The sequence below is a fragment of the Ovis aries genome, chromosome X (assembly GCF_016772045.2).
Source record: "Ovis aries strain OAR_USU_Benz2616 breed Rambouillet chromosome X, ARS-UI_Ramb_v3.0, whole genome shotgun sequence".
NCBI classification, from domain to species: Eukaryota; Metazoa; Chordata; class Mammalia; order Artiodactyla; family Bovidae; genus Ovis; species Ovis aries.
The window spans coordinates 50974698-51002098 of NC_056080.1; the positions used below are offsets into that span (position 1 = coordinate 50974698).

Below are 27401 nucleotides of genomic sequence, written 5' to 3' on the forward strand. Positions count from 1 at the left end.
GTCTGAATTCCCCAGCCAGCTATTGTCCTGGCAGCACAGCCACCTCGCCAGCCATCCCCACCCAGTCGGCCAGCCAGCCAGCCGGCTGCTCCCCGGACTCGCCAGCCCTCCCTCCCTGCCCCACCCCAGGGAGGACCAGGCTGGCGGCTGGGAGTCTCCCTGCCTGTTCTGCCTCCCTCCTTCCCTCCCTCTCCCTCCCTGCCTCCCTCCCTCCTCCGCCCGCCCCTGAGGCAGGGACCGTGCAAATCGAGGAGAGGGGGGACGGACAGGCCGGATGGGGTCCAGCTTAGTGCCTTGGGCTCCCCGCCAATGCCCTATCCAGGTTGGGAGTCCCCAGCATCTTGGGACCTACATTTGTGTGAGCTGGGGTGGTTCCCAAGCCTGGAGGGTCCCTCCGGCAGGCTCATAGTGCCCCTGTTTTGCATCAGGACCCCCCTCGGATGCTCTGAGCCACCCTCCTCAACCCGGATCTAAAACCCAGGACGCAGCTATCAGGCCAGCCTCTCTCTCCACCCCACCCCCTCTTTCTGGCGTCCATCCCCTTCTCAACTCCACCTCTGCTGCTGCCTCTGGCTGTGGACCTGCACCTCTTCCCCATCCCCGAAGGCCTGGGGAGCGGGCTGAGCCTGGATGAGAGCTCCCCCAACCTGGGGCTCTCCCAGGCCATGGCCTGGGTGCTTCCAGGGAGGAGCCCGGGACCCTGAGCATCTGCTAGAGGCTTGGCAGAGGCCCCGCAGGGACCGTGTCTTCTGAGGACAAAAGGCGCGGCCAGCAAGCAGACAGGAAGGGGGAAGGGGGAGACCAGCAGCCAGACAGGCAGACAGGCAGACGGGTAGCGGGGGCCAGTGTTGGCCCCCCTCGCAGCTTGGCGGAGGCATGAAGATGGGGGAGGGAGTGTGTAGTTGGGGAAGCACCTGCTCGGACCCCCACCTGCCAGCTAGCTGGGCACCGCAAAGCTCTGTGCTGCCCACCTGGTGTTCCCCATCACCCCCAGCCCTGCCCAGTGCACTCCTCCAGTGCCTGCTTCCCCTGATGTCTTCGATTTAGACCAGCCCGGCTGTATCCACGGCAACAGAAGCAGGAGTGTCACTGGCTGCCAGATCACTGAGGGTCCCACAATGTGGCCTGGGCTGTGCTTTATCCTGAGTGAGACAGCTTGAGCCCCCTCCCTGGATTTCAAGACAGTCCTGCTGAGAGAGCCTAGGTAAGTAGTCAGCATCCCTCCATCGAGGATGGGGGGCTGGGACTTATGTCCCCCCACACATATTCCAGAGTCTCTATCACTGCCATGCTCTCTTTCTCTGACTCTGTTTGTCTGTCTCTCTTTCTGCTCCATCACAAGGACTACTTGGGCACCCAAGCCTGGAGAGTCCTCTAGCCCTCCCTATCTTCCTCCATCCCAAATGTCCCATAAGGAAGGGAACCACCACCTGTTTCCCTGTACAGGGTCTATTTTTATAATTATGGTTGCTTTTGAGCACGAGGCTGTGTTAATATTTCCTTGTGTGCTATCCGTGGAAGGCATGTCTGGAGCCTGACTTGCTCCCCTCACAATGCCTGCACCCTGGGCAGGCTCAGCCTCCTGCAGCTTCCTCCTCTCCCTTCTCCACTCTCAGCCAGGTTCCTTGGCCGGCATGCAGCGTGTGTCTGTGTATGTGTGTCTGCCCATGTGTGAGATGGCAGGTGGGTAGAGAAGCTGCTCCCACCCCAGACCACCCCCCACTCCTTGCTTCCTTCTTTCCTTCCTTCCCCTGTCTCTCCCCACAGGTAGCAAAGACTTTTGCCCACTCACTACGGAGGATACTGCTGTGATTTCCAGCTAGGGGTTGGAAGCCACTGTAGGGCTAAAAGGAAGGTGAGGTGGTGGGGGAGAAGCACTTCCAGGCCCTAGACTGCCTGATGCCGTGGGGGGGCGGGGGGGCAAGGACCATGCCATGCAACACCCTGCAGGGGCCAGACACAACATGGTTGCCTCCACAGTGTGAGCCCTAGCCTTAATCCAAGGCTCTCAGTCTGTTTCAGACGTCCACATTGTGTCTGGGGCTCCCCAGATATTGTGGCCTTGCATGCTGTTGGCCAGTCGTCCCTCTGCCTGAAGAGGCAAGAAAGCCTGGTACACGGAGAACATGGATTCTCCAGGGAGACCTCCCTCAACTACTGGCTCTGCAACTTATAGTGAAAGTGAAACTTACTGAACCTCAGTTTTCTCATCTGTCAAAGAGACTGGTAACCCTTCCTTTATGGGTGTGTGTAGTGACAAAATGAGTTGGTGCATGTAAGTAAAAAATGTTTGTAGAAGTGACCCTGAAGCAATGTCAGCAAAGCTCATGGTCAGTATTGTTCATGGTTAATATTGTCATTACTTATTTGGAGGAAGGACTGGCCGCTCTCCTCCAGGGTCTTTGCTGAGATCTAGGGGGTGGGCAGCAGGTAGGTAAATGGGGGAGGGGCGTGGAAGGGAGGGAGGCAGGAGCAATTCTGTGTTGTGACTGTTGGTCTAAGGAGGAATACGTGGTGGCTGTAGGCAGAGCCTCCTGCCCCCACCCTCCTCCAGGATCCTTCCCTACACTTGCCCCTGTTTGTGCACACACATATAGAGGCTTGAGCCCCCATGAGCTAGCAGAGGTCTGGCTTGTAGCCTGCAGCATTACTGACCCTGGTGATGTATGCATCTCCCTGTTGAGGGGAAACTTGGCAAGAGTTTGGCTTGGTGGCTGGCAGGGCTTGGTGACAAGGCTGAAGCTTCTGAGATCACAGGGCTTCGGGTGTGGCCCATGTAGCAGCCAGAGCTGTGGGAGACAGGTCCCAGGGAGTTCCCAACATAGAGCTTGGGCTGGAGGGACAGTTGGGTCCACTGGCTGATTTCTGAATGTGGAGATGTGGTGGACCACTGCTTGAGGGGTCAACGGCTGGAGGACAGCTGTCAAAGCCAGGGGAGGAGCAGAGGGAGGGGAAACACTGAGGCCCAGAAGACCTCCTCTGTGGGGGCAGGGAGGGGTGGCATTCTGGGGTACAGGGTATACTTTTCTAAAGAAGCATTTGATACAGAAGGGAGAGACTCTCACATGTGGTCCAGAGGCATCTAGGCCTGAGCATGGGTATATATGTGCAACTGAAAACATATGGCTCTGTGTGTGCATCTGTTCATGGACACTATGAATGTGTATGAGTCTGTGTGTATGAGCAGGTCACATGATGGTGTGCAAGTGTGTAGGTGTCTGAGTAGGATCATATTTGTACAAGGGAGTGGGTATGACTTTGCATATCTGTCTGGGTGAGCAAATGGGCATATTTGATCCTAAGCCTGAATGAGGGTGTTGTTTCTCTGAGCCAATAGGCCTGTTGAATGTCTGGCTGTGTTATATGTGTGTGGTATCCATTTGTCTTTGAATGTACATGTCTGATTGTATGTGTATGAGTGTGAGGGTTTCAGAATGCCTAGGTGTGCATATCCTATTAGGTGATTGCCTGGGTATATCTGATTGTGTATATTTGTGTGTACCCATGTGTGCATATGAGTATAGGTGCATCTAAATGGTGTATTTCTAAGTGAGTGGGCTTGTGTGTGTGTGTGTGTGTCCATGCATGTATGGGAGGGTATGTGTGTGTGAACACGCTTCTGCATAGGTGTGCCTGCCATGTATTTGTATGAGTAGGCCTATATGTGAATGTCTGTGGATTCTCCAACATTTTGAATTATGTCTATGTCTGTGTGTACATGTTTGAAAACATATTGTCTGTAGACAGACTGTTGGGTCCACATCTGATTAGGAAAATGTTAGTGTAGATGGTCACACTAGTATAAAAAGAATTAATTGTGTGGGAAGGGGAGAGTATGTGAGTGCACATGTTTTGTACATGAAAGTATATCTTTTGGGTTTGCCTATGTGTGCACATTTAAATATATGGGTATGGCTGAGGGCTGTACACCTTTAAATATATGCACAAAAGGCTGTGTGCATAGGTAAATGGCTACATTCATGTATATGTCTACTTGTGTTTGTGGGTACACTCTTGTGTGTAAGTGCATTTCTGAGTGTGGTTTGCATGAGCAACTACTCATAATTATTGGATGTACATGTCTCATTATGTATTTTGTTTGAATTTCTGAGTGAGTTTGAATGTGTGAGTGTGGAAATGCCTGTGAGTGACTGAATGTATGTGTGTATTCTAGTATGTGTGAATATTAGCTGCATGTGCACTTAAGTGAACATGTCTATATATTTGCCTGTGTATTCACACACATCTAAGTGTGTGTGTGTAAATATGCCCAGGTGTGTGTCTGTCTGAATGTACAGGTGTTCAAACTGTACCAGTTTGTACAGTTCTAATTATTTGTAAATGTGTATTTGTGTTTACCATTGTTTGTTTTGAAGTGTATGTTGTAGAACAGTGTTAAGTGAGTATATATACATGCCCCTCTTGATCTGTAAGTGCATTTGAGTGTGTGTGTGTGAGGATGTCTTTCCATGAGTGTATCTGTGATGAGTGTTAGCAATTCTTCTTGTGCAGGTGTACAAGTTTGTGAGAATATGTGACTATCCTTCCACGTGTGCATAATTGTGAGTGAGCGTGTTTTGTAAGTAATTTGTGTCTTCATGTCTGATTTCGTGCATGGAGGAATGATGTACAGGCCTAAGTTCATGTGAACATGCATATAGGTGTACATGCCCACTTGTGTGTATGTCTGTGTGTGTTAGAATGCCATGTATGAGTACACCATCTAAATTATAAGCATGTGCACACCTGGCTGTTTGTGTGTATGAGTACATCTTTGTGTGAGTATGTGTAACTATGCTTATGTGGTAATATCTGGGACTGTACATGTATGTATTTGGGAGCTCACTTCTGTGTATCATGTTTGTTCATTGTCTAATTGGGTATGATACAGAGTCTGCCTGTCTGTGGACATATGCATAAATTTGCCTGTGTATACACCTGTGTTTGTGAGTGAATGCATGTCCTTCATGGGCATTACGTCATGCGAATATATGCTATGGCTATATGTCTGTGTTTGAGGATAAGTGGATGTGCATATGCGGGACCAAGTGCGGTATGAGTGTTCACTGTCATGGGCGTACCTATGTACGATAGGTACATAGGGATGAGTGTAGGTATGTGTTCACGTGCATGTCTCAGGGAAAGAGATTTGGCCTTGGGCTTGTGCAGATAGGTCTGATCATTGAAGGGAAAGATAAGGGAGGATACTTGTGAGTCTGCATTATGCTCTGTGTACCCCAACATGTATTTATGTGCATGTCTGAAGGTCAGTGGTACCCTGCTAGATCATGTCTGGCTTTAATTGTGTAGAAATCCTAGAGAATATAAGCCATAACACTTCAGCAATCCATGACCACCTTCTGGGGTTTCTCTGGCCTTGACCATGTGCCGGGCTTTTGTATGGATCTCAGGATAATTCCTGTTATCATTCACACTCAGTAAGTGAAACCAATGATGACTGATGTCCTACTAGGGAATGGGGCCTGTGACCCCTTTAGAAAAGGATTTCTTGAAACACAAAGACCTCTTTGCCCATTCTTCCTGCCACCACCAAAGGCACAGAACAAAATGGCATTGTGTGTTATCAAAGGTTGGCAAATGGTTTTTACACACAGCACCCAAATTGTGCTATCCAGGCAGAATTCTAGATCTAAATGTGTATGTATAAGTGAAAAAGGAAGGTACATTCAGGTAGAGTGGGGTGTGTGTGGAAGAGGTTCTATATTTGGTGAGAGAGAGAGAGGGGGATCTAGTTTGTGTGTATGTAAGAGAAACCCTGGGTGTTTCTGGGTAGGGTTTGTATGTGAGACATTTGGGTGTATTTGAGAGTGATGAGTGTGGATGTGGGTGTATGTGAATGATGCATTTGTGAGGCACTATGAGACCATTGGCCTATTGGGTGGAGGATGATATGAGTGACACTCTGGGTGTAGCTATGTGGGAAGATATGTGAGAATGTATATATTTTAGGGATATGTGGGTATGAGTGTATCTGGGTGGTGCAAGAGAGAGTTAGGGGCTATCTAGATGTATGTTTTACATTGTGGACCTATCTATGTTATGTGTATAAGAGGGAGTGTGAGTGTTTCTGAGTAGAGTAAGTGTATGAGGGAGTATGGGTGTATTGGACTGGGGCATTCAAGTGTGGGTAAATTTGGATGGTGTGTAGGTGGGTGAGAGCACAAGTGTATCTAGGCACTGGAAGTGTGTATGGAGTATATCAATATGGTGTGTGTGTGTGTGTGTGTGTGTGTGTGTGTGTGTGTGTGTGTGTAAGAGAGAACTTGGGCACATCTGGGTGAGGGTGAAGTATGAGTGTGTATATAATTGGGAGTATCTATGGATGCTGTGCAGAGAAGGCAATGGCACCCCACTCCAGTACTCTTGCCTGGAAAATCCCATGGACGGAGGAGCCTGGTAGGCTGCAGTCCATGGGGTCGCGAAGAGTCAGACATGACTGAGTGACTTCACTTTCACTTTTCACTTTCATGCATTGGAGAAGGAAATGGCAAGCCACTCCAGTGTTCTTGCCTGGAGAATCCCAAGGACGGGGGAGCCTGGTGGGCTGCCGTCTATGGGGTCGCACAGAGTCGGACACGACTGAAGCGACTTAGCAGCAGCAGTAGCAGCATGGATTCTGTGAGGGGTATATGTGAATGAGGTGTGTGTGGTGTATGTGAGAGAACATGGGTTTATTCTCATGGTGTGTGTGGCGGGTAGGTATTCTGGATGATGGTGATTAAGAGAGGGGGAGCTAGATTATGTGCATACGTGTGTGTAAGAGAGCGTGTAGGTGTTTCTGAGTGTGATGGGATGTGTGCATCCATGAATGTATGTATGTATGATGTATGTATGCATGAATGTATCCAGTAGAAGGAGTGGGTAGGTGTATCTGGATGGGGTAGAAGTGTTTGGGTGTGATTGGATCAGAGAGTGAATGTGAGTGTGTTAGGGAGTGAATGTGTGTTGGGTTGTCAGTGGGTATATCTGGATGATGTGTGAGAGAGTGTGGTACATATGGGCTGTTTGTGAAACTATGGATGGAGTGTGTTTGAATGTGAATGTATCTGGATGGTGGGTGGGTGAGAGCACGGGTGTATTTGGATGGTGCATTAAGGTATATCTGGATGGTGTGTTGTTGAAGCTTTGATTGTGTATCTGGGTGTGTATATACTTGAGTATGTATGTTAGTATGTGTATAATCAGATGAGGTGTGTGGAAGAGAGTGTTTGGGGGACACTGCTGGGTAGGAAGTATGAGTTTGGAATGTCGGTGCATCTGGGTGGTGTGGAGAGGATAAGAACATTGGGTGTATCTGGTCAGTGGAGTGTCTAGGGAAGTGCACTTGGACAGTATGTGTGAAAGTTGAATATACTTGTGTGGATGTGTGTGTGTGCATTTGCAGATGTTTCTAGACGGTAGTGGAGCATATCTAGATGATGCATGTGGGTGTGAATGTGTCTTAGTGGTCCACAGGGGATGAATCTGGATATTGTGTACATGTATGAGAGGATGTATCTAGCTGGGGCTGTATGAGTGGGGCTCTGTGTGTTTATGTGTGAGAGAGATAGAGACAGAGAAGTGTGGGTCTATATGGATAGGATTTGTGTGTGAGTGGGTGTCTCTGGATTATGTGTAGGTGTCTCTGGGTCATGTGTAGGGTGTCTCTGGATTATGTGCATTTGGATGTATTTGAGTTCGGTGAGTGTATCTAGGTGAGGTGTGTGTAAGTATAGTATTTTTGAATGGTGTGTGTATCATTGTGGGTGTGTCTTAATACCACATGTGAAAGAGACTGTAGTGTGCCTGGGTTGGGTATGAGGGCTCTAGATTGGGAATGTGAGTTTGGGTGTATCTGAATGTTGTATGTGAGAGTGTGGGTATACTGAGTTGGGAATTTGTGTAAGTGTGGCTGTATCTGGGTGGAGTGCCTCTGAATGTAGGTGTATTTGAGGTATATATATGTATGAGGTGTATCTAGATGGTGTGTGTGAGAGAGTGTGTTAGTATTGTGTGTGTGAGAGAGTGGGTACATCTAAATAGTGTGTGAGAAAAAGAATAGTGTGCCCACTTGGGGTGGGGCATATGGGAGTGGGTATATCTAAGTAAGATGTATGCGGTTTTCTCTGGATGGTGTATGGGAGAGAGATAAAGTATATCTGAGTGATGTATGTGCATGTGAATATATGTGGATAGCGTGTGAGAGTGTTTGGGTATATCTGGGTTCAGTTCAGTTCAGTCGCTCAGTTGTGTCCAACTCTTTGCGACCCCACAGACTGCAGCACGCCAGGCCTGTCCATCACTAACTCCCAGTTTACTCAAACTCATGCCCATTGAGTTGGTGATGCCATCCAACCATCTCATCCTCTGTCATCCCCTTTTCTCCCATCTTCAATCTTTCCCAGCATCAGGGTCTTTTCAAATAAGTTAGCTCTTCCCATCAGGTGGCCAAAGTATTGGAGTTTCAGCTTCAACATCAGTCCTTCCAATGAATATTCAGGACTGATTTCCTTCAGAATGGACTGGTTGGGTCTCCTTGCAGTCCAAGGGACTCTCAAGAGTCTTCTCCAACACCACAGTTTGAAAGCATTAATTCTTCAGCATTCAGCTTTCTTTATACTCCAGCTCTCACATCCATACATGACTACTGGAAAAACTGTAGCCTTGACTAGACGGATCTTTATTGGCAAAGTAATGTCTCTGCTTTTTAATTTGCTGTCTAGGTTGGTCATAACTTTCCTTCCAAGCAGTAAGCATCTTTTAATTTCATGGCTGCAATCACCATCTGCAGTGATTTTGGAGCCCAGAAAAAATAAAGTCTGCCAGTATTTCCACTGTTTTTCCATCTATTTGCCATGAAGTGATGGGACTGGATGCCATGATCTTTGTTTTCTGAATATTGAGTTTTAAGCCAACTTTTTCACTCTCTCCTTTCATCAAGAGGCTCTTTAGTTCTTCTTCACTTTCTGCCATAAGGGTGGTATCATCTGCATATCTGAGGTTATTGATATTTCTCCTGGCAATCTTGATTCCAACTTGTGCTTCATCCAGCCCAGTGTTTCTCATGATGTACTCTGCATATAAGTTAAATAAGCATGGTGACAATATACAGCCTTGACGTACTCCTTTCCCTATTTGGAAGTAGCCTGTTGTTCCGTGTCCAGTTTTAACTGTTGCTTCCTGACCTGCATACAGATTTCAGGAGGCAGGTCAGGTGGTCTGGTATTCCCATCTCTTTCACAATTTTCCACAGTTTATTATCTGTATGTGATGTGGATTTATCTAGATAGTATGTTGGTGGTATATGTGTGTGTTTGATAGTGTGGGCATGTCTTGGTGGGGTGCATGATTTGGGGAATGTGTATGAATGTGTATATCTTTCCTGGGGCAAAATACACCTCTGCTGGGTTGTCTGTATATGTGTATACAGACATATATATGTATGTGTATATGTATGGAGTGTTTATGTATGTGTATGTATATGACTGTTCCTGAGCCTGAGTGCATGGCTTGTGTGTATATGTGCTTGTGATAGAGTAGTGTGTATCTGTATATGTGTATGAGGTGAGTGTGTTTCTACATGTGAGTAAGTTGAATCTGTAAGATTTCAAGCCAGGCTCTGAGTTTGCATCCTAGTTCTGCCTTTATTAGCTGTGTGGCTTTGGGAAAGTCACCTAACCTCAACTATGCCCTTATTTCTTACCTGTAAAGTAGGGTAATAATACTACCTATTTCATAGGATGAAAATTGGATGAGTTAATATTCAAAAAGTGCTTTGGTCTGTGTTTGCACCTTATATGGTGTTCAGTTCAGTTCAGTTCAGTCGCTCAGTCGTGTCTGACTCTTTGTGACCCCATGAATCGCAGCACACCAGGCCTCCCTGTCCATCACCAACTCCCAGAATTCACTCAGACTCATGTCCATCGAGTCAGTGATGCCATCCAGCCATCTCATCCTCTGTCGTCCCCTTCTCCTCCTGCCTCCAATCCCTCCCAGCATCAGAGTCTTTTCCAATGAGTCAACTCTTCGCATGAGGTGGCCAAAGTACTGGAGTTTCAGCTTTAGCATCATTCCTTCCAAAGAACACCCGGGACTGATCTCCTTCAGAATGGACTGGTTGGATCTCCTTGCAGTCCAAGGGACTCTCAAGAGTCTTCTCCAACACCACAGTTCAAAAGCATCAATTCTTCAGCGCTCAGCTTTCTTCACAGTCCAACTCTCACGTCCATACATGACCACTGGTAAAATCATAGCCTTGACTAGACGGACCTTTGTTGGTAAAGTAATGTCTCTCCTTTTCAATATACTATCTAGGTTGCTCATAACTTTTCTTCCAAGGAGTAAGCGTCTTTTAATTTCATGGCTGCAGTCACCATCTGCAGTGATTTTGGAGCTCAGAAAAATAAAGTCTGACACTGTTTCCACTGTTTTTCCATCTATTTGCCATGAAGTGATGGGACCGGATGCCATGATCTTAGTTTTCTGAATGTTGAGCTTTAAGCCAACTTTTTCACTCTCCTCTTTCACTTTCATCAAGAGGCTTTTAGCTCCTCTTCACTTTCTGCCATAAGGATGGTGTCATCTGCATATCTGAGGTTATTGATATATCTCCCAGCAATCTGGATTCCAGCTTGTGCTTCTTCCAGTCCAGCGTTTCTCATGATGTACTCTGCATATAAGTTAAATATGCAGGGTGACAATATACAGCCCTGATGTACTCCTTTTCCTATTTGGAACCAGTCTGTGGTTCCATGTCCAGTTCTAACCGTTGCTTCCTGACCTGCATACAGATTTCTCAAGAGGCAGGTGAGGTGGTCTGGTATTCCTATCTCTTTCAGAATTTTCCACAGTTTATTGTGATCCACACAGTCAAAGGCTTTGGCATAGTCAATAAAGCAGAAATAGATGTATTTCTGGAACTGTCTTGCTTTTTCCATGATCCATATGGTGTTACCCAGTACTAAAATTGTCACATGTGCCTATCTGCAAGTGTGAATGGGGTAGTTTCTATGTGCATATTTGCCCGTTATCAGTATCCACATGTATTTGCTCATCCTGGCTGTATGTGAGAGTGTGTTTGTACATAAAAGTGGGTTTGTACTTATATGTGTCCCAGTGTGTGTATAAAACCATGGGTGTATGAGAATGGAAGCATGGTTCTGGGAGGTTGATGGAGGGGGGTTGGCCCTGTGTTTATGTTTCCTAGCATACACACATCTGAGTGTATGAGTGCATATACTTGTATCTATGGTAGTACACAGTGTGTTTTTATCTGCAAATGGGTTTTTTAACGGTCAGAGTGTAAATGTATGCATGTTGTGAGTGTCTGTAAATGTAAGAAGGTTGGTATTCAGGTTTATATGTGATGATGTGGGTCAATGTGAATGTGTGAAGAGGATTTATGCCTTATGGTCATGAACTAAGATATGTGTTCTGTGCCATGTGAATGCACGTGTAGGTGTGAATCAGCGTGTCTGTTTATGTTTATAAGTAGCAGTGGCTGTATGTGTGTGTGTACATGAGTGCACTGATCCACATGCCTACCTGCCTCTGTGCATGCAGCAGTGAGCCTGAGCCGTGTGTCTGTATGTGTGAGCAAGTCTGTACTGTGTATATATGTATGGTTACCAGGGTAGGATTTATATAAGATAGTAGGTTTAAATCTCTTAGTGTAAGAGCCTGGGGTGGGGAAGGGCTGGGATCTGTAGGATGTGAGCAGGATGTACCCTGTGTCTGAATGTCAGATCTTACATCCGTGCATGTATGACTGGGTATGAAAGCATGTAAGTCCATACGATTTGGTCTGTAGGTGTGTGTGTCTGCACGTGCCCATGTGGATGGCAAATGTATCAGTGCCTAGGGCTGTATTTCTATAGTAGGGTGATTATATGTGTGTTATATAAATCTTCGCATGATTTGCTGGTAGGTGGGCACCTACACACATGCCTAACTCTTTCTGTGTAGGAAGAGAGGTACGTGTGTGAGCATCTGATTGCACTTATCAGATGCAGTAAGTCTGGATGTGAGTGCATATTTGAATCTCCATGTACACCTGTGCCTGTGTGCTGTGTATCTGTTTGAGTATGCTGGTGTTTATGCAATATGACTAGCTGTGAATGTGTCAAGCACACAGAGAGGGTGAAATATTTGTATGGCACACTATAGTAAACTTTAAGAGGATTTCAGGGTACTGAGATTTGGGGAAAAGAAATTACATTTTATTTACTTTATAAAAATTGTGATAAGGAAATTAAAATGCCAAGTTTTAGAAGTTGTTTAGTATTGGATTTGTATGCAGTTTTTAAAATTATTTATTTATTCATTTTGTCTGCACTGGGTCTTTGTTGCTGTGCGTGGGCTTTCTCTAGTTGCATCAAGTGGGGCTACTCTTCATTGTGATGGGTGGGTTTCTCATTGTGGTGTCTTCTCTTGTTGTGGAGTGCAGGCTCTAGGGCATGTGGGCTTCAGCAGTTGTGGAGCGTGGGCTCAGTAGTTTTGGCACACAGGCTTAGTTGCCCCATGGCACATGGAATCTTCCCAGACAAGAGATCAAATCCGTGTCCTCTGCATTGGCAGTCAAATTCTCAACCACTGTACCTCCGAGGAAGTCCCTGTATGCAACTTTTCAATGAAATCTTTTTCAATTTTTTTCATGGCACACTTGAGCTCACTTCTGTAAACATAACTTTTTAATTCACTCATGCAAATCTGTAATGGTCAATATTCATGCCCACTTCTGCATCTTCAGTCATGACTGTCTTGATTTATTTTATGGTCATTTTCATCATGATTTGGTAAATCACTTAGTGCTGAGCATAGATAATTTATATCATTATTGTATTTCTTGATGAAAACCCAAACAAAACAAATGAAGCAACTAACCATTGGTACTTTTGACACGGATATAAATTTCCATTGTGGCCTGCCTCTTCTTGATGTCAAAAGGTAAGACCCATTCCATGGAGGTTGTTTAGGCATGGTTTGCCCTAATGCCCTTGTAATCAGCTTGAATGTATGAAATGTAGCAGCATGGTGCGGAAAACTCACTTAAAAGCATGAGTTTTGGGGTCATCAGGTATCATTTAGGTTTCTCTGAAGCATCAGGCGCAGTTTCTTATGTTGAATATGTCTGGTGCTTTCACACCATACCAACCTTTCTTAAGAAATGGAACAACTGCTTGGGCACGCTTCCCTTTTTCACCTCCCTTTTATAACTCACTCATTCTTGCCATGGCCAGGCAGACCCAGGTTTTATGTTGGGAATAGCTACATAACCTCTTCTGTCTCAGTAATCACTGTCAAGAGGAAACCATTTGCATAAGTAAGTGGTAGCAAATAGTCAGGGGGTATTTTGTAATTGATTAAAACTTTTCTCATCAATAATCAATAATTCTTAGCCTTTGAATTCTGTGCTTCAAAGGTGAGATCCTTCTTGAAATCTAACCCCTCTTTGTTTTCTTTCAATCAAAGATGTTGAAATTTCTTGTAACAAATAGTCATGAATTTTGAATCCAACAGAAAATTTTCATTTTGAGTATTTAAAAATAATGAAGTTTTCCCCCAAGTAGACCTTGTTCTATTCATAATAAGTTCTGTTTTGTATACTTCCCTGGTGGCTTAGATGGTAAAGCGTCTGTCTACAATGCGGGAGACCTGGGTTCGATCCCTGGGTCGGGAAGATCCCCTGGAGAAGGAAATGGCAATCCACTCCAGTAGTATTGGTTGGGAAATCCCATGGACAAAGGAGCCTGGTAGGCTACAGTCCATGGGGTCGCAAAGAGTCGGACACAACTGAGCGACTTCACTTTTCTTTGGTATTACCCTATAACGGTAACTAAGCATCACCCAAGTAACCATACTTCATTTAACTTCTTCTAAGGTGAAGTTTGGCTTCAAATCCATAAACCTTGTCAGTATACTTTCATGTATCTTTGAGTGTCGAAAATTTTTGATATATTTTATTCACATGCTCAAAGAACCATGTGTTGAAGCCAGTAAGCATCAAATCTGCAAAGGGAGAATCATTCACAAATGAATGCTGAAAATTTTCTTTTTAGCTAATAACTCCTTTATAATATCCTACACACTTAGGTTTAAAACAATAGAGAAAGGTATACTGATTCCAGTGTTTCAGAGAAAGCTGATAAGTGGGTGGGTAATGCCTGGGATCTAATTAAATTCACCTGGCATCATTTACAGTAGACGTTAGACCTTTGAGCAAACTTTTATAGGTTAAAGCTCCTCCATGGATGACTCTCAGCATTTTCAGAACAAATTTCAGCTGTAAACTTCCTGCCATCACAACAGCAGCATCAGTCCACAGATTTGTACAGAGTTTCCACAAAATTTAAAAATATTTATCTATCACTTTGAATACTTCAGCCTTAGTTTTTTTGGTTCTTCTGGCATTTCTCTTAAGGCTTTCTGACCAGTACTATAAACCAAGCACAGTTAATCAACATTCTGAGATACATCAATATAAAATGAAAACTCCTTTGATTCAGTCATCTTCTGAGTTAGTGTTATCTTGATATCCCTTGACCTGTCATCAGTGTGTCTCCTAACAGAAATCATTGAAAGTGTCTCCTTTTCTATTTGGACTCAAATGTGTGGACAATTTCCCAGCAGACTGCTAACATATAAGATTCTACTGGGCAGGCATCTTAGCTTTACTGGTTAATTGCATAACCTTATTACTAGCTGGTTGAGCTCCATCTAAGAATGTTCTAACTCATCTCAGAAAAGAGCCCAGTTTCTTAATTTGCTCTTCTGGATGCTTCAAAAGGTCCATATCTTTCTCTGTGCGATAGATTGTTTTGTGGTCTGTTGACCAACATAGCCTACTGGGAAAGTTTCTTTTGATAACTTTTCCGTGCAAGTTGAATGTTTAGGCTGAGGAAAAGAGGGCTAATTGGGCAGCTGGACTCAAGTCTGAGACAATCCTGATTAAATTGTTTAAATTAGGAATATTCTGGATTATTTTGGAGGGGAGACTACTGCGTTTGTCTTGAGTCTCCTGATTTTCCAGCTTTGATCAAAAAGTCCAATTTGATGAAGAAAGAAATATCTTAAAAATTAAATCTACTTGAATATGAAGTATTGAAAGGGTCAGCAGACCTTTGTGACTTCTGAAAATTGTTTTTTTTCCCCAAAATCAAGTTCTAGTTCTTCTATATTTTTAAGCAGCACTCAGAAAGGCTTAGAGTTCTCTTTAATGAATCAATTCAACTGTAGTCAGGCTGCACTTGTTTATTGACAAATTTTTTACCTAATAAAAGATAAAAATTAATTGTGAAATCAATTATGAAATCCTGCCAAGAATCAGATTTGCCAAATTTTAAATATTAAAAGCCCGTAGCAAATAAATCAATAAATAAGCAAAGAAATAATAAAAATGTTCTAATACTTTTTAAAGAGTTCTTATCTTTTAGAAATAATGACTGAAATTCTTATGGATGAAATGGCATAATATACAAGCTTCAGAATACCATGAAAGTGGGAGAACTGGGTGAGGCTTTTTTAATTTCAATTAATTTATTTTAATTGGAGGCTAATTACTTTATAGTATCGTGGTGGTTTTTGCCACACATTGACATAAATCAGCCACAGGTGTACATGTGTCCCCCCATCCTGAACTCCCCTCCCACCTTCCTCCCACCCCATCCCTCTGGGTTGTCCCAGAGGGACAAAGCACCAGCTTTGAGTGCCCTGCTTCATGCATCAAACTTGTACTGATCATCTGTTTCACATATGGTAATATGGGTGAGGTTATAGGTGAAACAAGACCCTATGAGTTGACTGTTGGTGAAGCTGGGCAGTGGGTGCACAGAGGTTCATTACAGGATTCTTCTACATTTATGTTTGAAATGTTCTAGAAGAGAACATTTTTTTAAAATAAAGAAACAATAATCAAGGAAATTAACGAAATAGGTATATTCTCTTTAGGAACACCTAATACTATATAGGGCTTCCCAAAAGAAGCAATAATCAAGGAAATTAACAAAATAGGTATATTCTCTTTAGGAACACCTAATATGGAGAAGGAAATGGCAACCCACTCCAGTACGCTTGCCTAGAAAATCCCATGGACAGAGGAGCCTGGTGCAGGCTACTGCCCATGGGGTCACAAAGAGTCAGACACGACTGAGCAACTGAGTGACTTCACTTCACTAATACTATATAGGGCTTCCCAGGTGGCACAGTGGTAAAGAATCCACCTGCCAATGCAGGAGATGCAAGAGACGCAGGTTCAATCCCTGGGTCAGGAAGATTCCCTGAAAGTGGAAATGGCAACCTTCTCCAGTATTCTGGCCTGGAAAATCACATGGACAGAGGAACCTGGCAGGCTACAGTCCATGGGGTTGCAAAGAGTCGGACACAATTGAGCAACTGAGCACACAATACTATATAATAGTAATAACAGCTACAATCATATAGCCCTCCTATTTATTTAGAAAAAAAATTGCCCCCAAATAAGAATGAGATAAAATTAAAAGAAAAACAAACATTGTACACGTATGGGCAAAAGCAAAAAACCTTACTGATTGTGAACAAAAAGTGGCAATCAAAGTAATAATCCAACTATCTGGAATGTTCCTACAGGAAGCAGTCCAGACATTTACAACCTCCCTTCTCACAGAGTCCCCTTGAGCCCCATCTTGCTGCAGCCTGGGGCAGCTCTGCTAATGTTTCCACCTGTACGTTCCAGAGTTGGCTGCTCTGTGCACTTGCACGGGTTTGTCTCTTGATATATACCTGTTGCAGGATTTATATGTCAAGTAAGTGTATCTGAGTTGTGAGCAAGATTGTGTGTGTGTAGACATCTGTATGTGAGAGTGTATCTGTATATACTGTATCTGGCTTTTCTCTTTGTGTTTGCTTGTGCTTGCGTTTTGCTAAGGGGTGTATGTGTGTGTGTGTTTTCATTGGAGCTGGTCTACTTCTTGCATAATGTACATGAATGGGCAACTGTGTGTACCTGTGCTAGGGTATACACATCTGTGTTGGTGAGTGTAACTAATCTGTGTGAGACATCTTGGATCAGTTGGTCTCTGTGTGTTAGAGTATGCACATGTGTGTATATGTGAGTAGTTCTTAACTAGTCTATTTTTTCTGTTGGTATCTGAGGGGCAGTCTGTCTGTATACACATACATATATGTGTTTGTGTGTATATATATGTGTGTGTCAGGATTCAAGTGCATGTGAGCATGCTGGTGTATGTAACTGAGTGTTAACGTGTGTAACCATGATTGCATATGTGATAATATAGATATGCCACTGTTTTCATACCTGTGTTGCAAGAGTGTGAATACATGAGAGGATTTGAATAATCAGGTACGCTGGGACAAAGGGGATATATGAGCCCGAGTGTGAGTGACAATGAGTAGGTTTACGTGTGTGTATCTCTCAGGATTTAAGAGTTTGTGTGTGTGTTAGGGGAGTTGTAATTAATGGGTTTGTGGGACACTGCACATGTATGTGTATGTGTGTGTATGTCTGAGTGTGTCTGTGCATATGAGCAATTCTTAGCCCTCCCATACACAGCACCCTCTTTTATGTAACATATTTTGTAACACCCCTTTACCATCTGGACATTAAGTTCTTAGATAATATAACCTCTCTGCATATATAATTTCAAAAGAAGACATATAGTATTTTATACCATATCCACATTGTATTAACTCTAATATATATAAATAAGAAATAAAAGTGATTTATAAGAAAATAATTTGTATTTCAATACAGAAATGCTTGGACATGACACTCCCTAAGAGATTCAGTGAATTAAAGGCTTGTAACGTAACAGGTAAACATGGATTTAGAGAAGGGGAAAAATCAGAAGCTGCCCTTTGTACAAAGTGCAGGAAAATGACAGGCAAAGACCTAGGAATGAGAGTTTCCGAAATAGTGAACTACTCAAGGAAAGTGCTCCACAAAACAAAGCATAGTCTCTAGACTTAACGTTACAGCCACATTCCTGGATAATTCAGGATATATTAAATCAAAGAAACAACTGTGTTTATCAGTGAAAGAGACTTAGAGTCTAGGTTCAGTTCATGCCAAGTCCAAAATTCTGTGGGATATGAGACATGTTGACTGTGGAATTGCCCTACAGGTCTCTGGACAGCCAACATCCTCACGAAGGACTCCAAAAATGTTGGAAGGACACACCCAGCCCTGTGGCAACCAAAAAATGTGCCTGTAAACTTCCAAAATTTCCCCTAGGGGGCAGTAATACCTTTATTGAAAACAAAGCACGGGTGTTTAAGCAGGGGTACACTGTGCCATGTGAATGAGGCAGCATACACAATATACCGTGTGTGTGTGTGTGTGTGTGTGTGTGTATGCACACCTCGCATGCACACTAGTGCCCCTATATGTGAGCTGGTTGCTGTTCGTTGGTCTCTATAGAAGTAGCCTATGTGATTCTGGGTGTGTGTTGGTGTCTGTGTATCTCTGTCTAAGGGCATCTGGGCACAAGCGGGTGTGTACGTGTTACGCATATGCACATGCATCCTTAGTGTCGGATGGTCCCAGGCTGTGGCTGCCCGTGCTCAGAACCCTCTCCTCATTTTTTTTATTATCACCCCAGCTTTCCAGGCAACACCAGGGTTTTGTTTGTTTGCTGGTATTGTTTTATGGTTTTTTGTTTTGTTTGTTCTGTTTTAGTGTTTGTTTTTGTTTTCCCTGAGACTCTGAGCTACACATTATCCACTTCCTTGGTCTTAGTTTGTCTCTCTGTGTCTCCCTCTCTGCATCCATCTTTATTTCTGCCTCTCTCTGTGTCCATCACCTCTCTATATCTGTCTCTCACCCCCCATCCCTGTCTCTTTATTGCTCTACATCTTTCTCCCTTTCCTGGCATTATCCCTGTCCTTCTATCTCTTTGTCTTTGTCTCCCTCCCTCCTTCCCTCTCTCTCTCTGTCTCTATTTTTTCTCTCTGTCTCTCTCTCCCACTCTCATCTCTCTATTTTCCCCTTTCTGTCTCTATATTTCTCCCTTGTTGGTCTCTTGCACTGTCTCTGTTTCTCTGTGTGTGTGTCTCTGTCTTTTTTTGACTTCCTCTCTTCTTCCTCTTTCTGTCTCCTCTTCTCTATGTAAACCTCTATCCTTTCTCTGTTTATTTCTCCCACCCCTCCCCGCCACGTTCCTGTGTCTCCATCTCTCTCTTTCTGCTCCACTCTCTTTCTTTGTCACTTGTGTGTCTCTCTGACTGTCTTACATTCAATCTCTGTCTCTATCACTTCCCCCGCCACTCCTCAAGGCTAAGGAGTGTGTCTGTGTGTGTGTGTGTGTGTGTGCATGTGCATGTTTCTACACACCCAGCTATCAGCTGGTCCACAGATCTGTGGGAGCTGTGAGGCCTTGAGGGGCTGAAGGGGCCCACCAACTCCACTTCTCTCAAGCCCCTGCCCTAGCACCTTCTCTTGGTCCACTGGCACTGGCTCTGAGACTTTGGGGTACCATGAGAAAAGTTTGTCCCCAGGTGGCTGTGGCAGGCTCAGTTGGATTGAACTGAGAAACAGTGCAGAGGGGAGCCATTTTCCAGGGAGGGAGGGGGTAGAAAGACATCCATTCAAGCCCCACCTCTTCCAACCTCAATCCCATCCCAGCCCCAGCAGGAGTTCTGAGCTTCTCTGGCCTCTGCTTTACTGCCTTTCCTGGGAAACCTGCCCTGCTATCCTATCACACCCTACATCCCCGACCCAGCCGTCATACACTAGGAGCTCTCCTATTCACCCCCAGGCTTTCCTGTGCCCTCCCATTCACACACTGCCCAGACTGCTTTCTCAGCAAATCCTACCTGATGCCTCCAGGTGGCCCTCCCTGAGCCACTAGCCCCCCCACTAGTCCCTCAACCAATTGATTTGACAGCTTTTGACTGAGAGCCTACGGTGGGTTCTGCACTGCTCTTCTAGAATGTGTGAGTCAAAAATCCCTACCCTCATGGAGCTTTCCTTCTAATACGGAGGGGCAGGCAATAAATCAAAATTTTAAAGTGAATATTTTATAATAACCATAAATGAAGTGTAATCTTTAAAACTGTGAATCACTGTCTGTAATTATATAATGCTTACATCAACTATATGATAATATAAATAAATAAATCAAAACAACTATAAAAAAGGTAAATTATGTAGTGCATCAGAAGAGAGGAATTCCAGGAAGAGAAATAAAGCAGGGCAGGGGGACAAAGGGGTGCTGTTTTCTTACCTAGATTACTACAGGAGCCTCCTAAGTAGTATCCCTACTTCTACCTTCGCCTCACATGGTCTATGCTCCTCACAACAGCAAGCAGAATCCCATTCAATCCTGAGTCATATCACATCTTATCTCTGTGCAAAACTCTCCCATGGCGCCCATCTCACTCAGATTAAAAGTCAGAGTCCTCAGTGTGACCTATGTGATCTGACCTCACCACCTTGCTGAGCTCTCCTCCTACTACTTTCCCCTTGCTCATTCCATTCCACCTACCTCCTTATTCTTCCTCAAATGTACCACATGCAGTCTCACCTCAGAGCCTTTGTTCTGGCTATTCCCTCTGCCTAGACTTCTCTTCTCCCAGATATCCACATGGCTCACTCACCTCCTCCATTTTTTTGCTCAGATGACACCTCTTCCATGAAGCTTTCCCTGTCCACCTCATTTAAAACTGTACTTCCAAAAATAAAACAAAACTGTACTTCCTCCACCCCTGGCGCTTCCTATCCCCCTTCCCTCCTAAATTTAGGAATTTATCATCATCTGACCTACTGTATTTCACCTATGTATCTTCTTTATTATCTAGAATGTCAACTTCCCAAGAGCAGAGACCTTTGTCTGTTTATTTCACATCTGTGTCACCAGTGCCTGGCACACAGTAGATGCTCAATAAATAGTTTTTCAAGAAATGAGTACATACAAGCATACCTATATCTTTATGTTCACACATACTTCCCACTTCATTTAAAGTAAAAACCCAAGTCTTTGTCGTGGCCCACAGCCCTGCATGATCTGGCCCCAGACCCCTCTGTGAATTCACTTTCCACTGTCTTTCTTGCCCGCCCTGTTCCAACCACACTGATCTTCCCACTGTTCCATGAGTGTGCTAAACACATTCATTATGAATAAAGAAACCTATTTAATGAGTGGCTACTAATGTTAACCAAAAAGAGAAAAAAAAAACACTGTGAAATAGAATAAAAGCTAATGAGGTACATTACATATAGGATCTGTACTGTTTTGTGAAACTTTGGGTTCAGCCCTATGTGCACATGTGCGTATGTGTATCAGATTGTGATGTAAAATGTATTTCTTATTATGGGTGGCAGTTTTAAAAGTTTGAAGAACACAACCTTTGGGCTTTACAAAGGGAGAGAAGAGCCGCACCCACATCCCCATCCCACAGACCCACCAATGGAGGAAAGAGGTAACCGAGGACATCCAGAGAGATGAAGTACCCGTCACCCAGCAAGGAGGGAGGGGGAGCAGCAGTGGGCCAGGGGCAGGGCCTGACACCACCTGGGAGTAAGAGGGGAGGCCGCATAGACACACTAACACTGCCCTTTCTCTTTCTTCCTCGCCTTTCCTTTTCATCTGTTTCTCACTGTTTTTCTTGTGTTTCTCTCTCTCCTTCCCTGCTCTCTCCTTCTTTCCCCCTCTTCTTGTCTCTCTGGTTCTGTCTGTCTCCCTATCTTTTCTCTTTCTCATCCCCTCCATTTCTGTCTCAATTGGTGTCCATTTTCTCTGTTCTTTCTCACTCTCTCTGCCCCTGTGTGTGTGTTTTCACACCCTCTCCTGCCCTCATACCTCTGTCTGTGTCTGTGTCTCCCCCATGATCCTCATTTGCAGGTGCAGCCCAGCAGAACAACTGATGGAGTCCCCTGGGGCCCATCGCGTACTGGACTGGCTGACCCCATAGGGTTGGGAGCAGCCCCTGCCCCTCAGTATGGCCAACACCACTGGAGAGCCCGAGGAGGTGAGCGGTGCACTGTCTCCACCATCAGCAGTGGCTTACGTGAAGCTGGTGCTGCTGGGACTGATCATGTGCGTGAGCCTGGCGGGCAACGCCATCTTGTCCCTGCTGGTGCTCAAGGACCGTGCCCTGCACAAGGCTCCTTACTACTTTCTGCTGGACCTGTGCCTGGCTGACGGCATACGCTCTGCCGTCTGCTTCCCCTTTGTGCTGGCTTCTGTGCGCCACGGCTCCTCATGGACCTTCAGTGCGCTCAGCTGCAAGATTGTTGCCTTTATGGCTGTGCTCTTTTGCTTCCATGCGGCCTTCATGCTGTTCTGCATCAGCGTCACACGCTACATGGCCATCGCCCACCACCGCTTCTATGCCAAGCGCATGACACTCTGGACATGCGCAGCTGTCATCTGCATGGCCTGGACCCTGTCTGTGGCCATGGCCTTCCCACCTGTCTTCGACGTGGGCACCTACAAGTTCATCCATGAGGAGGACCAGTGTATCTTTGAGCATCGCTATTTCAAGGCCAATGACACGCTGGGCTTCATGCTTATGTTGGCCGTGCTCATGGCAGCCACACATGCTGTCTATGGCAAGCTGCTCCTCTTCGAGTATCGTCACCGCAAGATGAAGCCTGTGCAGATGGTGCCAGCCATCAGTCAGAACTGGACATTCCATGGCCCTGGGGCCACTGGCCAGGCTGCTGCCAATTGGATCGCTGGCTTTGGCCGAGGGCCCATGCCACCAACCCTACTGGGTATCCGGCAGAATGGGCATGCAGCCAGCCGGCGGCTGCTGGGCATGGACGAGGTCAAGGGTGAAAAGCAGCTGGGCCGTATGTTCTACGCAATCACACTGCTCTTCCTGCTTCTCTGGTCACCCTACATCGTGGCCTGCTACTGGCGTGTGTTTGTGAAAGCCTGCACCGTGCCCCACCGTTACCTGGCCACTGCTGTTTGGATGAGCTTCGCCCAGGCTGCCGTCAACCCAATCGTCTGCTTCCTGCTCAACAAGGACCTCAAGAAGTGCCTGAGGACTCACGCCCCCTGCTGGGGCACAGGTGCCCCAGCTCCTAGAGAACCCTACTGTGTGATGTGAAGCAGGCTGGTAGGCAGACAGGCAGGGAGAAGGTCGTGGCCACCACGATGGAGCCAGCAGAAGGGAAGAGGTAGGGCTCCATACATGAGCCTTTCTTTCTGAGCTCCAGCCCCAGACCCTGGAACAACCTGGAATCTAGGCACCTTTGCCAACACCTCCCCAGGGTTAGGGACTGGGTGGGGACTGGGAAAGATGCATTTCTAGTCCTGTGGGGCCTGTCTCCACCTCCTCCTTCTCCACTTCTACAGTCTCTCTCTCCTCTCTCTCTCTCTCTCAGAAGTGACAATTCAGAAAAAAAAAAAACTGAAAATGCAGGTTTTCCTACTCATAGCTGAGGAGACAGGCTTTTCTTGCTCTAATGTCTCTCCTCTGACATTGTCCAGAAGGGGGAAATTTGTCCTGTAAAATAGACTTCTAGAGCTCTTATTGTCCCCTCTGCTCCTACACACCCTCTCCTTCCAAGTCCTTTAGCAAGGCCTGGATGAAATTGATCTGCTGACGAGAGGGACCAAAGTGGGTGCTCGGTCCCCAGGGAGCAAGGTTTAATTGCTATGTTGTGTGCAATGTTGTTTTAGGCTAAACCTGGTCCCAAGGCCAATCTTTTATCCATCCCTACCATGTCCAGACCTCCCAAGTGTTTCTTGAGCATCTGTTTGAGAAACAAGGAGGGGAGGGAGAAGGGCCTCTGGGATGGGCCCAGGTTAGGTGAAGAGCAGGATGCTAGCAATATGCCTCAAGCTGAAGAGACCTCAGCTTGGCTGCATTCTCTCAAGCTGCCTCCAGGATCCCCATCCTACAGCTCTTCCTGAGGATGGAAATCCACTCCAACCCCACTGAAGTCGATGTGGGTGTCATACAGGCAGGAGCAGCACCCCTCCAGGGAAGTGTAGGGAGAAAGTCAAACTCCCCAGAATGGCTGAATCCCAAAGTCTGGGGTCAGAGCAGTGTTGAACCCCAGAATTGTCTCCTGAGTTCATGCTACTCTCCTGAAGATGAAAATTCTTTGAGGGCCTTGGTAAGTCATAGTGGTATAAGTTCCAAGGCACTGTGGACTTGAGTCCATTCCTCTCTGACCTCTTTTTGTCCCTTAAAGCCTCAGGGGCCTCAAGCCCCTCTGTGGTAACCCTTGGCCTTCTGGGCCCTTAGCCCCCGACTTCCTTGCTCTGAACAGCCCTTCCCCTCTTCTTTCCTCCACCATTACTTCCACCCCAAGTGGAGCAGAATGCAGCCAGATTCCCCAGGTGGGAGATCCAAAGCCTCCTTCCCAGGGCAGAGCCCACTCTGGGTTCATATCAAGTCTTATGGACTGGTGAGCCAAACTGGCATTCTTTGCCTGGTCTTTCCCAAGTTCTCTGTCCCCCTCTCATCTCCTGGGAGAGGGGGAGATCTGTATTTTTCCACCCCCTTTCTCTCCCCTATAGAAGCCCTTGTCCTACACTCCCTCCCTACCCTAACACAGCTCCAGAACTGGGCAAGCCTTGACTTAAGCAAGAGGAATGGAGAAGGCACTCTAGGCAGGAGAGACATTAATGAGCCTGGTTATGCAGTGGCCCTGGAAAGGCAGGCCAGAGTGGCTGAAAGACTGGTATACAGGGGGGTACCTGTTCTCTCAGTGATAGTGATGGGGGTGCCTTTCCCAGGGAGTGGGGTGGGGGTAGATAGGGTACATTCAGGAGGATTTTCCTCTATTTCTTTTTTCTAACTGCCTGGATTCACCATTGGATTTTGTAAATGGAAAACTGAAATGAACAATGCTATATTGGATGTTTTCTCTTTCTGTCTGTGTGTGTGGGTGGGTGTGTGCCCTATCTGCAATGACCACATGTAGGGAGGTATGGTCAAGTGAGACAGTGTGTCTGTGTGACTTTGTTGGGGCACACTCTGGCCTGGGGCACACATGTGAGCAAATGCCTGTATGTGGAGACAGATACAGTGCATGTGAGCACACATGTGCACATATGCACCTAATTGAGAGAAGAAAAAACAGTATGTGCCTGCAGCAGGAAGTAGAGTGGTCAGAGAGATGGAATTTGAAAATGATATGTATGGATGTAGCAAGAGGGTAGACTCCCATCTCAAAAGATCTTCCTCCCCTGGCCCAGGCTCTGAACATGGACAGGATACTTGAGAATCCCATCTCTTCCAAAAGTCTGGAGCTCCCAGGTACCACTCCCAACTCCTGTATGAGTCTCCTCTCAAAAACCCAGATGAGGTGTTTCTGAAACTGGACCACCATGGAGAATGGGGACTGGTCATTGGGGATCAAACTTGGGGGAACTGTTGGGTTAGGGAATGCCCCACACACATACACAAAGTAATGGCTTATGGAGGGACTGCTCATTCTGGGATAGGAGCCCTTCAGAAGGATCCACTGTATACAGCTGGGATTTTGGTAAGCTTTGATTAAATTCAGAGGGATGGATGTCACAGGGGAAAAAAACAAACAAGCCTGGGAGTCTCTCCAGCCAGCCTGTTCCCTGGACTCTCAATTACTTTACTCTAGAGATGCACAGAATTGAGTTGACCATACTCCTCAGTTCTTGGCACACTGTATCATCATTGGTCCGTATGAAGCCCTTATATTCTTTTTTGTTTTGTTTTGTCCACTTCATCACCCATCCCTAATACCATCCCCCCTCCCACATAGGCACCCCACTCTTGTGTATTTAACCTGTGTTTTTCCAATCCACCATTCATATGTTTTATTTACATATATGTGTATATGTGGAAAATGTATGGTATTGTTATGTGTTTTAATTTACATAAACAGTATTGTACTATAAATCTTGTTCCGTTTCTTTCTTCACTCAACATTCTGTTTTTTGAGATATCCAACCATGTTGCCGTGTTTACACCTAATTCATTCTAGTAGTCCATCTTATACATATGTCACATTTTTCTTATTCATTCTCCTGGATGATGTGTCTGTTCAGTTCAGTTCAGTTCAGTCGCTCAGTCGTGTCCGACTCTTTGCGACCCCATGAATCGCAGCACGCCAGGCCTCCCTGTCCATCACCATCTCCTGGAGTTCACTCAGACTCACGTCCATCGAGTCCGTGATGCCATCCAGCCATCTCATCCTCTGTCGTCCCCTTCTCCTCCTGCCCCCAATCTCTCCCAGCATCAGAGTCTTTTCCAATGAGTCAACTCTTCGCATGAGGTGTCCAAAGTACTGGAGTTTCAGCTTTAGCATCATTCCTTCCAAAGAAATCCCAGGGTTGATCTCCTTCAGAGTGGACTGGTTGGATCTCCTTGCAATCCAAGGGACCCTCAAGAGTCTTCTCTAACACCACAGTTCAAACGCATCAATTCTTCGGCGCGTAGGTGTCTCCAGTTCTCTGCTACCACGACAAGACTGTAATGGGCAGTTTTCTAAATGTCTTTTTAGTGACACCTTATTTAGAGGAGAGGAACAAGCTCAGAAAAAGGCAGTGATTTTGTCAGGGTTTAAAAGTGAGAAGCAGACCTGTGACACGAGTCCCAGACGGAAACCAGAACCCCACCACTGTGCCTCATGAGAGACCATCCATTTGCCCTCCTCCCAAAAAAATCTAAAATAAAATTAAAAGCAGCATACACTGAGGAAATTGAGAGGAAAGGGTGGAAAGAAGTATGGAGTTGAAGAAATAGTCCTAGAAAGATCTAGCAGATGAACTGAATCACAATAATTTTCATGACGCAGAGGAAGTTAGTTTTTTGGTGTGATTATTATTGCTAGAGCCATTTTGCAGAAATGGGAAACGCCACGTCAAAACCTGGCTCCAAACGAAAGACCTTCGATTTCTAAACCCCAGGCTCCTTCAGGGCCAATCGAGCCCTGAGTTCGCCGCGTCCGAGTTCGCCGCTGCAGGGGCGAAAGCAGGGCCGAGGGGAAGGGGCAGATTTAAGAAGTGCGTAGTTGCCGACAGGGAGGGGGGAGGAGGGAGAGAATGACAGCGAGGCTCTCGAGTCTATCTGAGCACATCCTGCTCACTGCCTGCGCTTGTTTTTTGTTTTGCGTTTGGGTCTTCAGAACCACTGGTACTTTTCCCATTGGATAAAACGTTGGCGGGTGAGGGAGAGGGGCTTCTTCCCCTCAGATCTCCCCGCGGCCAATCGCCCTGCACAGTCCAGGCGGTCGCTGAGGGAGTCAGCCGGGTGATTGGCGGGCCTGAGGGAAGCCAATGGGAAAGTGATGAGGTGCGGTGTTGGCAAGCAGATTGCGTGCGAGCAGGCGGGGGCCTAGGGGGCGCAAGGGCCGCCGCGACGGCTGGAAGCCAATGGCGAGGCGGGACGGCCCCTGGCGTCACGAGGGGGCGGGGCCTGACGATTGGCGCGGAGGGAGTACGGCAGGAGCTGTGGGAGGGAGCGCC

General features: G+C 45.9%; 1 protein-coding gene across 4 annotated transcripts; it reads left to right on the forward strand.

The window, feature by feature from the left end:
- The first annotated feature begins 516 nt into the window (after positions 1–516).
- On the forward strand, positions 517–25833 carry GPR173 (G protein-coupled receptor 173). 4 transcript variants are annotated; one of them, XM_012106681.5, is made up of 4 exons: positions 517–1204; positions 1768–1855; positions 21314–21411; positions 21834–25833. In XM_012106681.5, the coding sequence occupies exon 4, from the start codon at positions 21931–21933 to the stop codon at positions 23047–23049; it is 1119 nt and encodes a 372-aa protein (XP_011962071.1). In that variant the 5' UTR covers positions 517–1204; positions 1768–1855; positions 21314–21411; positions 21834–21930; the 3' UTR covers positions 23050–25833. The 4 variants fall into 4 exon arrangements, with proteins under 4 accessions (XP_011962071.1, XP_060263627.1, XP_060263629.1 ...); XM_060407644.1 differs by lacking the exon at positions 21314–21411; XM_060407646.1 differs by lacking the exon at positions 1768–1855.
- Positions 25834–27401: the final 1568 nt, after the last annotated feature.

Bases quoted from the DNA above. Each gene is read 5' to 3' on its own strand.
- GPR173 (XM_012106681.5), top strand. From the start codon at position 21,931: ATGGCCAACACCACTGGAGAGCCCGAGGAGGTGAGCGGTGCACTGTCT.